The 13665-nt window shown below is 49.3% G+C and overlaps 1 protein-coding gene across 1 annotated transcript in view; it reads left to right on the top strand.

Moving 5' to 3' along the window:
• Positions 1–13665, top strand: part of LOC144791946 (poly(ADP-ribose) glycohydrolase-like) — a 478778-nt gene that overhangs the window by 206724 nt on the left and 258389 nt on the right. The window contains exon 9 of the mRNA XM_078666771.1: positions 12454–12517. Coding sequence (XP_078522897.1) covers positions 12454–12517 — 64 coding nt within the window. The remainder of the gene's footprint in view (positions 1–12453; positions 12518–13665) is intronic.

The raw sequence follows: 13665 nt of genomic DNA, 5'->3' as shown, positions 1-13665 counted from the left end.
GCACAATGGTCATATTGCTGTGAGCTCACTTCTAAAGTATCGGCCAGTTGCAGGCTACGGATAATTCACTATAAGTTTTTGCAAAGAATGTATTACACGCCCGAAAAAAAGATGAGGTTTCACCTATTGGATAATGATAGATGTGAGAGGTGTAAATCAGAAGGCGCTGGTTTTCTGCACCTGGCATGGACGTGTCCAAGGGTGTTTGACTATTGGGCTCAAGTTCATGTAGCACTACAAACGATGGTCGGTGTTGGGATTGATAGAGACCCCCTCATAATGCTCCTGGGGTATACTATGCAGCTACCTAAAGTACACAGGAAATTTGTGGACATTGCACTTTTGCTGGCAAAGCGGAGTGTGGCATGTAGATGGGAACGTGGCAGAGCCCCGAAATTTAAGGAATGGCTAACTGATCTATTACACTGTCAGGAGCAGAACATGATATATGCAGACACGCAACCTCTGCAAAGCAGAGCCAGGGACATCTGGGATCCACTCAGGGTATACTTACTGGCTACCGCGGATTCCTCTGCTGATGTACTACAGGGTGCTGAGGATGCTACATTGGATGTGGGTGTAGAGGGACTCTGAGGTACTGTTCTGCGGAGCACCGATCGAAGCTCACTTACATTAGAGGTTGAAAGGATGGGGTTTTCGGGTACTGATGATGAGAGGGATCATTGTGATGGATACAGCGGGCTATACAAGTGCTACAGCACTCTGTGTTTGCGTGGAATTGGCTGTATGATGCAGATCTGTCAACAGGTCTCAGAGTGGATATGATTTACTAGTACGATCCCAAATGTGCAACAATGATGCTGGCCCGGATGATCTCCGCTTGGGATTTGGCATCCATATTGCTGTATACTTGCCATAGCTGGATGAGGATCATGGCAGCCTTACATTATGTTTCTTACAGAGACCACACTGACAGGGAAAAATGAGAATGAGGACAGCCACGCCCAGAACTTATTTGTCTTGTTATTTCAGTTCACAGCGAAAAGAGTCACACAGCCAACAACGTTTCATGGACCTTGCACGATCATGTATCACAATACAGTGATATGCTGGATTGACTAATGCACTCTGCCGCCGGGCGTCCGGGTTGTCGGCACATTGGCTGTGTATACATGAGAGGCTGTATGACACATTCTAACATTTGCAGCCGGCCCGCTTGGGTTGTAGGCGGTGTGCTGTGTACATTTATATTGATGCAATAAAGGTCTTTGAAATAAAAAATAAAAATGAAAAAAAATACTTGGCATACAAATCTATTAGTCTGCACCTTGCTGCCATTGCAGCATACTTACAAAATAGACAACATCTATCACTCTTTAGAGTACCTGCCATAAAAGCTTTTATGGAGGGCCTCAAAAGAATAATTCTACCCAGAACACCACCTTCACCAGTGTGGAATTTAAACATTGTTCTCACACGATTATTGGGACCTCCCTTTGAACCATTACATAAATGTGAACTGCAATTCTTAACTTGGAAAGTAGCTTTCCTAATAGCTATTACTTCTCTAAAAAGAGTTAGTGAACTACAAGCATTCACCATTCAAGAACCTTTTCTACAAATGCACCATAATAAAGTGGTTCTTCGTACTAATCCTAAATTCCTCCCAAAAGTCATTTCGCCCTTCCACCTCAATCAATCTGTAGAGCTGCCTGTATTCTTCTCGCAGTCACAAACAGTTGCAGAAAGAGCTCTTCATACCTTAGATGTCAAAAGAGCATTGCTTTACTACATCGAAAAGACACAAAATTTTCGCAAAACAAAACAACTTTTTGTGTCTTTATCACCACCACATAAGGGTACCCCCATATCAAAATCTGGGATAGCTAGTTGGATTGTCAAATGCATACAAATGTGCTACCAGAAAGCTAAACGTATGTTATCTATTCCTCCTAAAGCCCATTCTACAAGGAAAATTGAGGCTTCAATGGCATTTTTAGGGAACATTTCCTTAGATTACATTTGTAAAGCAGCTACATGGTCTACACCGCACACATTAACAAAACATTATTGTGTAGATGTGCAAACCAAACAGCAAGCTACTGTGAGCTACTGTGGGCCAGGCTGTAATCAAAACACTGTTTCAAACCACTGCAACAGATACTGGTGGTCTCCGCCAAATGTGGGTACTGCTATATAATCTATGCACAGTGTGTAATCTGCAGCTCATATGCCTCGAACGGAAAATACTACTTACCAGTATGCATCTGGTCTTGGCATGTAGAGCTGCAGAGTTACATACGCCCACCCGCCTCCCCGGCTACCTTTATCTGTTCCACTATTATCTTAATTAGATACAGCTTACATGGACATCCTTACTTTCTTGCAAACTCCATCACTTCCCTAATGGCGAAAAACAATCTGGGGATGGAGCCCATGCGCAGTATGATCCAAAGGAGGAATCACTTATCCCGTGAGTTCCAAAGAGTTTCCAGGACAAAAACAAACTGCAAACATCCGGGCCCAACACTAGGTGGCCATCTATGCACAGTGTGTAACTCTGCAGCTCTACATGCCAAGAACAGATGCATACTGGTAAGTAGCATTTTCCTTTTCCTTTCTTGCATCACTGAATTTAAAGGGTTTTATCCATTAAACAGATGCAAATGCCATGCACTGCACTTTCACAAAAGAGGTAAAGCTAGCTGTTTGAGGGTATCTGAGCTTATCCGGAAGGTAGACAAAAGAAGGCAAAAAAAGAGGATGCAGAATCAGGAGAACCTCAATCAATCAACTCGGATTTGTAGAGCGCAGCTTATCCCTTTCTGAATTCCGAGAGCTAGGATGATGTTCAGAGGGGAAGGTCGTTCCAGTAGCTGTAGCTTCGGAGAATGTGGGGAGTTTGTGCTAGGGCGAGGTAGGCGAGCGCAGATGTCTGGAGGGCTGGTAAAAGTTCGGGCTATGGTTGAAGTATGCTGGTCCTTGGTCATGTAGGCATGTAGCAGCTTCTTGAATTGCCATCTTTTCTGGATAGGGAGCCAGTGGAGATTCCTGATGTGGGAAGTGATGTGATCTGTTACAGAAGGTAAGGGATAAGTCTGGCAGCTGAGTTCTATATCGTCTGGAGTCTCTTTAGGAGTTGAAAGGTGATTGCTGCGTAGAGTGCTTTCCCATAGTCCAGCTGACTGGTGACTAGGGCTTGAGTGACAGTTTTCCTGGTGCTGACGGGTAGCCATCTGAAGATCTTTTGGAGCATGCAGCAGTTGTGGAAGCAGGCGGAGGAGACTGCTGATCTGGCATTTCATGGAGAGTTTGCTGTCCAGGATGATGTCAAGGTTTCAGGTGTGGTCTGTCGGTAAGGGTGTAGGTCCGAGTTCAGAGGGCCACTGGGTGTCATTACACGGAGAGGTGGTGTTCCCAAAAATCAGCACTTCTGTCTTGTCAGTGTCGAGGTTCAGGCAGTTGGTCTTCATCCAGTTGGCGACACTCATCAATCAGTTGTGTAAGTTGGTTTTAGTGATGAAGGAGTCTTCAGAGAGCGAGAAGATGAGCTGGGTGTCATCTGCATAAGATATGATGTTGAGGCCATGAGTTCAGACAATGCTGGCCAGTGGTGTCGTGTAGGTGTTAAAAAGGGTGGGACTTAGGGATGAACCTTGAGGGATGCTGCAGATTGTGCTGTTGGGTTCAGTGAAGGCGCATTCTCTGGGTTCGTCCTGTAATGAAGAGTGTGATCCATTTGATGGTGTCTCCCTGGATTTTGAAATGGTGGAGTCTCGTGATGAGTGTGTGGTGGGATATGGTATTGAAAGCTGCTGAGGGGTCAAGGAGAATCAGGACCACTGTTTCCCCGGTCCAGGAGGGTTTTGTTGTTCTTGGTGGCAGCTCTCAGGGTGGTCTCCATGCTGTGGTTGAAGTGGAAACCAGATTGGGAGGTCTTCAGCAGGTTGTCCCACTCCTGGTGTTCGGTGAATTGGTGGTTGATGGCCTTCTCAAGGACTCTCTTGGGGAAGGGGAGCTGAGAGATGGGTGGTAGTTCTTGTGTTCACTGGAGTCGGTGGAGGATTTCTTGAGGAGAGGGTCTCGCCTCTGCATGTTTCCATTCCTCTGGGAAGGTTGCCGCAGTGATGGATGTGTTGAGAATGGAGGGTAGTTCACTGCTGATTTCTCTGCTCCCGAGGTGATGGCATGGGTCCGTGGGTGCTCCAGAGTGAATGGATTTCATGATGGCTGTAGTGCTCTGAGTGGTGAGCTGTTCCCATGCGGTGAGCGGGTGGTTGTGAGTGGCATCAGTTGGTGTGAGGTTGTTGTAGAGGTCGGTGGGTTGGGGTTCGAAGTTACTGTAGATGGTGGATACCTTGTTGTAGAAGTAGTCTGCCGGGGTGTCGCAGAGTTTCTGGGAAGGGGGGATTGTGTTCTCTGTGGCTTATGGGCAGAAGACGTCTCTGATGATGGTGAAGAGTTCCTTGCTGCGGTTAGAGCTTGCTTTGATGTGGTCTGCCAGGATGCCTCTTTCAATGTATTTTAGAGATTAGTGGTATTTTCTGAGGGCTGACTTAAAGGGGACTCGATCTGTGGGCTCTCAGCTTGTGCACCTTCTTCTTTCTAGCCATTTGCAGTTGCTTTTTGATGTTCCGAGTTCTGGTGTATACCAGCATGCTTGTTTAGTGGATCTGCTGGTCTTGGCTGGCTTGATGGGGGTGATTCTGTTGGGGCAGTTAGTGATCTAGGTGGAAAAAAGTCTGGGCAGCCTTTTCACGGTTCGTTGCAGAGTCTGGCTGTGTGGAGTGGAGGGCGCATGTTGATTGGGTCTTTGTCACTTTGTTCCAGCTGCGGTGGCAAGAGGTGGAATGTCTGGTGGTGGTGCATGGGGATCCTGCGATGGTGACATGGACGATGGCATGGTCGCTCCTAGTGACTATACTTGGCTCTGTCGCTGGGAGAGACGATTGGTTCAAGCCTGTGTCCTGCTCTGTGTGGGGTTGGTGACCAGTTGAGTGAGGCCAATGTTGCTCATGCTTTCCAGAAGGTTGGTGGAGTTTGTGTCTTTGGAGTCGTTGAGGTGTAAGTTGAGGTCACAGAGAAAGATGTAGTGCTTGGGGTCAATGGCGAGTGGGGCAATACATTTGGGGATGTTGCTGCAGAAGCCAAGGTGTGGTCCGTAGGTGAGTGTACCCCTGATGTGGTTTTACTATTGGTTTGCAGTTGGAAGTCGTGGTGTTCCATGATTGTTGTGGTGTCGTCTTCGGTGGTGCAACAGATGGTTTGTTTGTGGATTATGGCAATGCCTCCTCTGTGTTTGTTGGTGTGGTCTTGTTATATCATCTTGTAGCCGTCGGTTGTCGCTGTGGCGATGTCAGGAGTCGAAGAGGGGTTGAGCCATGTTTCTGTGATGAAGATAACTTTGGGGGTCAGGGATGTGATGGAGGCAGTGGAATAGTTCTGGGGAGGTTTATGTCAGTGAGGTGAGTATGGCGAGTGTTTCAGTGAGCGCATGTGGTCCTGAGTTGCAGGCAAAGAGGCAGTGGCAACAGCTAAAAAGGTCCTACCATTGATCGAGGAGATGCATTGCAGCTGTTGTTGCAGCATCTGGGGTCCGGGGTCCAGGGCCGCTGGAGAGAGCGTTCAAAGCACCGGCCTTGCGTGGTTGGTGGGCCGGCGACCAAAAGGAGAGCGGCAGGCCCACGGGCTTGAACACCGAGCAGATACCCCCCGTGTGAGCGACAGGAGCAGCGGGCCCCCGTGGACGCCTACCGGGCCCGCGGAGGGATGAGGATTGGCAGCCTGAGGCCCTAGAGAGCGGCTCACGGAGGCAAGTAGAGACCCTGGCTGGGAAGTGGCAGATCCTGGGCGACTTGAGGCATCGGGCCTGCGAAGCTTATCAGTGCCCCTTGTTGGGGAGTCATTAGAGGCAACACATCAGAGGGGCGGCGGGCCCAGACAGACAGAGGATCACTCCACGTGGCTGTGGTCGGCGAGCGGGAGGAGGAGAGACTGTGGAGCCAGGCGAGTGAACTTGGGCAGGAGTGATATTGGCTGTGGAAGTGAGGTGCCCCGGATTGGAAGGGCGGCATATGGCCTGTGGGGAGGCGCCCTATTATCGACAAGCACTAAGGGTGGTGAGATCCAGAGACGGCGGATTGTGCCCACTATGGGGCGGCTCTGGTGCTCCCCGAAGGTGAGACCAAGCGAGGAGTGCGTGGGTGGACATAAGGCCTGAGAGGTAGTGGCCACAGGAGGGCAAAGTATCAACAAGCGGCCCGGTCAAGGGCCCAGTCCCTCTGCCCACGAGCGCCTCCCGGACTGCGAGGAGTCGGCGCTGGAGGTGCGGGCGGCGTGGTGGCGGAGTGCTCTAGAGTGTGGAAAAGTGGTGTGCTCCCCTCCCTCCTCTGTGGACCTGCAGACGGTTTCGGAGATGGCCATGAAGCCCAAAAAGTCCACAATGACTCAGACCAACACCATGGACAACTACACGGCTGCTACGGGTGGCGGGGGTGAAGCCCAAGCCGGGGCCCTGGCTGAGGCGCAGGAGCCGTCCCTGACCTCCATTATGCAGGCCATACAAACGCTGGGCACCACGCTGGAATCAAAGATAGATAAAGTGTCCATCGAAATGGCGCTGCAGAGGGCGGACTTAAACAAAACCTTGGAGAAAGCCATCCAGAACGCCGCGGATATTGTAGAACTTCAGCGCACCACCAAGCAGTTGCAGCAACAGGTTCAGCAACTGACCCATCAGCAGAAGTTGGTGACGGCTCGGCAGGACGATCAGGAAGGAAGGGCCTGCAGGAATAATGTACTAGTGGTGGGTGTGCCGGAGAAGATGGAAGGGCCAAGTGCTGACTTGTTCTTGGAGGATATAATCCTAAATCACCTTAAGCCCAAACGCCTTTCAAATTTTTTTCCCATTGAACGTGCTCACAGGGCGCCGATCCCTCCGCCGCGTCCTGGAGCTCCCCCGAGGACGATCATTGCGCGGATCCTTAATTATAGGGATCGGGACACCATCCTGCAAGCAGCCAGCCAACATGGAGATCTGCGGATGGAAAACGCCACTATTAGACTCTTTCCTGATTTTACGCTTAAGGTGCAGCAAGAGCGCCGATCGTTTGATGGAGTAAAGAAAGTGCTTTGTGATCGGGGCATTAAATACATGATGTTTTTTCCGGCACGTCTCAAGCTTCTAGTGGACGGGAAATCCTTCTTCTTCACATCCCCGGAGGAAGTTCATGCCTGGTTGGAGGAACACGTACAAGCATCGGGTGCCCCAGACCGGGGGGCGGCACCCCAATCTCCTACTTCTCCTGTGGGCTCCATGGGGAGGGAGCGTCGACAGCAGAGCGGTCCTTGGCCATCCAGCAGGAACAGGACTCTGAGTCTATCGGCTTCGCCGGACATGGGGTGAAGCTGTCTGGGCTGACTTGGAGAGATGGACGCAGATGGATTACACGTGATGTATTATGACTCTCCTATGTATGCAACGACTGAGACACAGATGTGGTGGAGGGCACTGTCCTTAAGGATGGCCCACAGGGGGGGAGTTCTAAAGTTTACCGGACCTATTGATTGGCCTGTTTGGGATACTCGGGGGGAGGGGAGGATGGTCCACGTATTTGGGTCAGAGGCCTATACTTTTTTCATTGTCCCCTGTAATGGGATAGGATGATACAGCTAGCGTGTTGTAGTGGGGAGCCGGGTGGAACCCTCAGGTTGCCGAATTGGTTGAAGCATTCACCCCCAAGGTTTTTGTTGTAAGGGCTACAGGCGCTCTGCTTGTTGGGGGACGTCGGACCATAATGGCCGGCGTAGCAGGGAGAGGGGGGAGTTTTGGGGGTTGGAGGGGAAGGTTGAATGTTTGCTTTTTGTTTTTCTGTCCTTATATTATGTAACTGTTTTGGCTCCCATGGCACTATTGGTGGGCAGGCGGGAGGTAGGAGGTGGGGAGTATGGGCAGCCATCTCTCATGATTTGTCTGCTAGATACTTACAATGCATACACCAAGGACACAACAAGTCAATATCTTGTCCTGAATTAAGCGCACTTCAATACCTTCACAGACATGCCCAGACATTGCCCTACTCCAGGAAACTCACCTGATTGGGAACCATTGCAAGGCCCTTAACTGATTTGGCTATACGCTGCGGGCTCCTGCCGGCTTTACCACTGGCTCCAATTGGGCGGCAATGGTTAGACCCCTTGGGGCGCTATGCGGCACTTTTGGCACAGTGGGAGGGTCGGATGCTTAATCTTTGTTCGCTTTACATTCCCCCAAAGTTGCACAGCACCACTCTCCCCGACATTGGGAAATTACTCCTGGATATGCCAACTGGGATCCTGCTCTTAGGGGGGGAGATGAACGAGGTCATGGCTAGGGACATTGATAGATCACAGACTCTAACAGCCAGGGGGGGATATGTCCTCTCCGGGACGTCGTGCATGCTATGGGCCTGGTGGACCTATGGAGGGCACATAACCCCCACGTTCGGCAATACACACATATATCTACAGCTCTCGGCACGGGGTCCAGGACTGATTACATATTCACACAGATGGGACCTATGGGTCTCTTCCAGAGTGGTTATCATAAGGCAAGAGGGATATCTGACCACTTCCCGGTGGGAGTACACCTGCGGGGTCCAGAGCCCCCCCGGCTTGACACATTTCTGTTTAAAGATCAAGAGTTTCAGGAGACATTCCGGGAGCGGGTGGACCAATATTTCGTAGACAATGTGGGCTCAGTCAGATCTCATGGCATAGTGTAGGGCTTTGTGCAGGCGGAGGTGGGAAAACTTTGCAAGGACAAATATGCACAAATTGATAGACTAGAATTGGAGCTTCATGCCTTAGAGGACGCTAGGGGGGAGACTCCAGAGCTGGAACAGGATAGGCGACACAGGCTAAAGCTCCTACAAAAAGAGCTGAGGGATGTACTTGCTGATCAGGCGAGATCGCGCGCCCTAGCCACCCAGAGGCGAGTGTATGATTTAAGGGACAAGGCCAATAAGATGATAGCCTGTTTCGAGAAATGGGATCGGTAACGTAACTGGGTGCTGGGATTAGACTGACGGACGGGACTGTGCAGGACACGGGCAAGGATATAGCGGGGGAGTTCGCACTCTATTATGAGGCAGTTTATAGGTCGCAAACTACCAGGCGAGAGCAAGAATGCGGGGATTTCATTGCCCCCCCTACAGTTGCCTACCCTAGATCAGGCGGATAAAGACATCTTGGAGTCCGATATTACAGTCAAGGAGGTGGAAGATGCCATGGGGGACTTGCAGGCGGGGAAGGCGCCGGGTCCTAATGGGTTCCCGGCAGAGGCGTTTGGGTGTGTATCGAGTCGAATCGCGTCTCACATGTTGCGCATGTTCACCGAGGCCAAACAGGTCGGGAAGCTTCCGAAGGATCTTAGGTCTGCAACGATTGTAGTAATCCATAAAGCCGGTAAACCGCAAAATCTGTGCAGTTTATACAGGCCCATATCCCTTCTTAATTATGAAACGAAGGTTCTTGGAAAGATCCTGGCCACAAGACTGGGGGCGGTTGTCCAATCGCTGATCCACCCGGATCAGTCGGGCTTTATGCCTCATAGAAGCACGCGGCTAATCCTACGGCGCCTGTTTGGTGTATTGCAGGCGGTGTCTGCACGACATGCTGGCGGCCCTACTATCCCTCGATGCCCACATGGCTTTTGATAGCATGGAGTGGCAATACATATATGCGGTTTTGGCGACAACTTTCGATCATGGGTGAGGCTGTTATATACTGAACGGCTCGCAAGGGTCTGTGTCAATTGCGTGCTATCGAGGGAGTTTCAACTGAGCCGGGGCACGCGGCAGGGCTGCCCACTTTCTCCGAGCCTGTTCGCCTTAGCGCTGGAACCATTGAAACACTGGATACGGGCGGACCCCAAGGTGTGGGGCATAGACCTGGGAGGGGGTTGGGACGAGCGTATATCGCTATATGCTGATGACATTTTATTATATGTACAGAGACCGGCCGCCTCCATTCAGAGGTTGATGGGAATTCTGCGCGAGTTCGGTGAGTACTCCGGATATCGCATCAACTGGGACAAGTCCCTAGGACATATATTAGCGGGGCCGCAGCCACAGTTAACTGAAGACTGTAGAGGCCTGGTTTGGAAAGGGTATTCCGATATTTGGGTCACAAAGTCTAACACGGAGTTCCTACGCCTGAACGTGTCGACACAACTGGAGCGGCTACACGGGGACGTAGAACATTGGAAGACCCTCCCACTCTCCTTTATGGGGCACGCTGTTTTATTTAAAATGATGTACCTCCCCCGACTGATATATGTTCTGCAGAGTCCACCCTTTCCGGTCCAGGAATAGATTTTTAGAACGATCGAATCGGAGCAGCGTTCCCTGCTATGGAGTGAGGGTTGCCCGAGAATAGCTCTTAGGAAGCTACAATGGGGGCCATATGAGGGAGGACTCGCTGTACCGGATGTCCGCCTTTACTACTACCTGATTATGATTTCAACGGGTGGGTGTTTGCCCCGCTGGAGGAGCCAGCCTACGTGGCGGACCGTATGGCCTTTGGCAGTGGTACCTATTTAGCAGCTCTCTACACTAGGGGCAGGCGCGGCCGGCCTTTGCCACCCCAAACGGCGGTGGTGGTAGGAGTGTGGAAGCGGGCGACGAAACTACTTGGATGGGAGGCGAAACTCACGGCACAAACTTCTTTGTGGGTTGGGAACTTCCTCCTGGAGTTTGCGAAATTACAGGGTCATCATCAATGGAGCCTAATTGGTATTGATGTGCCTGGGGATATCTGGAAACGGGGGGGATGGTGGGATTTACGGACTTGCAGGTGGAATTCCAAATGGGGAGTTTTTACACTACCAACAACTTAGACATACCCTGCACCAACACCTGAGCCAGGGGGAACAACTACCTGAGTATGCCCCCTGGAAGACAGACTACTGCTAGACCCCACGATCGACAAAGCTATCTCCCTCACGTATAGGAAGCTTATCAATAACCTCACGGACCCACTGGGACCTCTGCGAGAAAAGTGGGAATCAGATTTGGGGTTGCTGGAGGACGACGACTAGGGGGAGGCCTTACAGTGTCCCCGGGAAGTGGCGATTCGCGCCCCGTTCTGACTAGTCCAGTTACGCATCTTGAACAGGTCATACACCGCACGAACGGTACAGTACAGGATAGGGTATGTAGATTCATGGTTTTGCTTAAGGGGGTGTGGAGAGGAGGGCACCTTCTTCCACATTTTGTGGGATTGCTCCAGAGTCCGGGCATATTGGTCAAGAATGGCAGGCATTGTGTCGGAAGTGGTGGGAGCGGAGGTCCCGCTGGAAGCAGATGGCATGTCTTGGGGGTTACGAGCGACATCACTTGGCCGAAATGGGACAAGATATGGCTAGCTCTGGCGAGTATGGTAGCCAAGAGAAATATAACAAGGTTATGGGGAAGTGATCTTTTGCCAACGGTGGAAGAATGGGAGCGAGGTCTGGACTGGTGCCAGCGGGCTGAAAAAGTTATCTATAAAAGCCGAGGTTGCCCCAAGAAATGGGAGAAAATATGGGCGGCAGGGGGCGGTACAGGGGAGAGTTGATGGATTCCCAGTCTGTGTCTGCACTTGATTAATGCAATGTATGTGTACGGATCTTTATTTCTTGACTGCTCTGTTTATGATGATGTTCTGTGTCACCCTGCCTACTTTGAGCCCCTCGGGCTGCTACTGTGGATCATGATGGACACATTATGGATTCGGAGGGATAAGGGGGGTGGGCGAACTGTGGATGATGATTGCAGATGGTCTGACTTATTTCTGTGGCAATTGGGGCGCCTTTGCCGTTACATCAATGTCTGTTCAAGGGCTTGATCTTTGTATGTAGGTCCAATTATTTACAGTGATTCTATGATTGATTCTGTTCAGAATTGTCAATGAACTTCTGATGCTGACCGATGTGCATTGTTATGGAGCTGGTTATTCTAATAAAAAGATAATAAAAAAAAAAAGTTTCAAACAAAGACACAGTACAGACATAATATCTCAACAAAATGAAATAAGGCACATGCATAAGACAAAAAAACAGAAAAGGGAAACGTTTACTGGCAAAACACTCGAGGCAGCAAGGGGAGCAGACACCAGGACCTGCTCTAGGGTTCCTGGTTGAGTCACAGACATACTTTTGTAAACACCAGTTTATACTTTTAACCCGAAAAGGTTTTAAACAGATACATCCACAATATAACACAAATATTGCATTTGACAAAACAATAAAATACAATGTATTTCAAAATCAGTGGTACAAGTAAGTGATTTGGTAATATTGTGACCCTTGCAGGACCATGTTTGGAGTTTGTACATTTCATTTCCCTTTGTAAACACATACAAAAATAATTTACACATTAAAAACTAATTGTAAACATTAAAAGTATTCATTTATGACTAAAAAGAAAAATGTCTTCCTTGTCTCCTGATTTGTGTAATATATTTTGTTTTTAGTGCGCACAGGGCTGGTGACATACGAGAGACGGAAGCTGGCGTATGAACCCAAAAAATGGAGCAAGTAAGTAAGAGGTAGTCTACAGTACTCTTTCACAGCATTACATGTTCACCACCTCTTTCACTTTGCTTACGTTTTTCCCGTTTACTTCTACTATGCATCATTTATATTGGTATTCCTCTTGTACTTCTTGCTTCTATCACCGCTCCTGTGATTCCTCCTGTGTCTGTCTTCCAGTATTAGTATCTCCATTTCATTTCATGCTGTCTGTCTCTCAGTGTTCCTGCTGTGTCCAGTGGCTCAGTCCTAATCCTACAACTTGTTCCACTATCTACTTTCCAAACTCGGCCCCCTGTTATTACCCCCTACCCTGTCTCCAACCCATTTTCCTTTAGCTATGAATGTCTGCTGCCCTGTCAGTTCTAGCACTCTCTCCACCTCCAGTTTGGGTACTATTAGCATCCCTTTTTTCTCCATTTACATGTCCCATTCAGGAGTGTTGGAAAGTGGGTTATTGATAGGGGCAAATGTAGGTCTGCCACTGGCAATAAGGCCACTAACACATGATAGGACTCAGCATAGGTCTTAGAAAATTATTCCTTTGCTCAACCCTTGGTAACGTGGCTGCGAGCAGACAGGCTTAACTTCAAAGACAGGTATGTAAAGCATTTAAAAACACCATTTCAGTAAATAATTAAGACACAACACAAAATAAAAATCCAACACCAATTTATAAAAATAGGTAATATTCTAATCTTTTAAATGACACCAAAACGAAAATAATCCACTGTAGGGAACCAGAGATATGAATTTTTAAAGATTAGTCACTTTCTAGTGCTTAGAAACCAACAGCGCCCCTTTAAGTCATTTCATTTTCTCTGTCAGGGTCACACCTTTATAAATTGTTCTGAAGAATTCTCACCACTGTAGTGGGCCGCCTTCTTCAGCAAGCGGGGTCCAGTTAGAACACCTTCCTGGCATTCTACTTGCGGGTCCCAAAGCATCCAACACACAATCCAAGGTTCTGGAATCTCCAAGAGGGTCCTTGAAAGTGTGAAACTTCAATTCCGCAATCCACTTGAACAAAACCCTTACAAATCCACTGGCACTCCAGGCTTTGAATTCTTTGTGGGGCTGCCCAGGTGAGCTCTGTTAACCTGTAGCTTGCAGGAAGTCTACTCTTAGTCCTTTGGCAGCAAGGTATTCTACAG

Source organism: Lissotriton helveticus, chromosome 11 (genome assembly GCF_964261635.1).
Source record: "Lissotriton helveticus chromosome 11, aLisHel1.1, whole genome shotgun sequence".
NCBI classification, from domain to species: Eukaryota; Metazoa; Chordata; class Amphibia; order Caudata; family Salamandridae; genus Lissotriton; species Lissotriton helveticus.
This window is presented reverse-complemented; position numbering and strand designations above follow the sequence as displayed.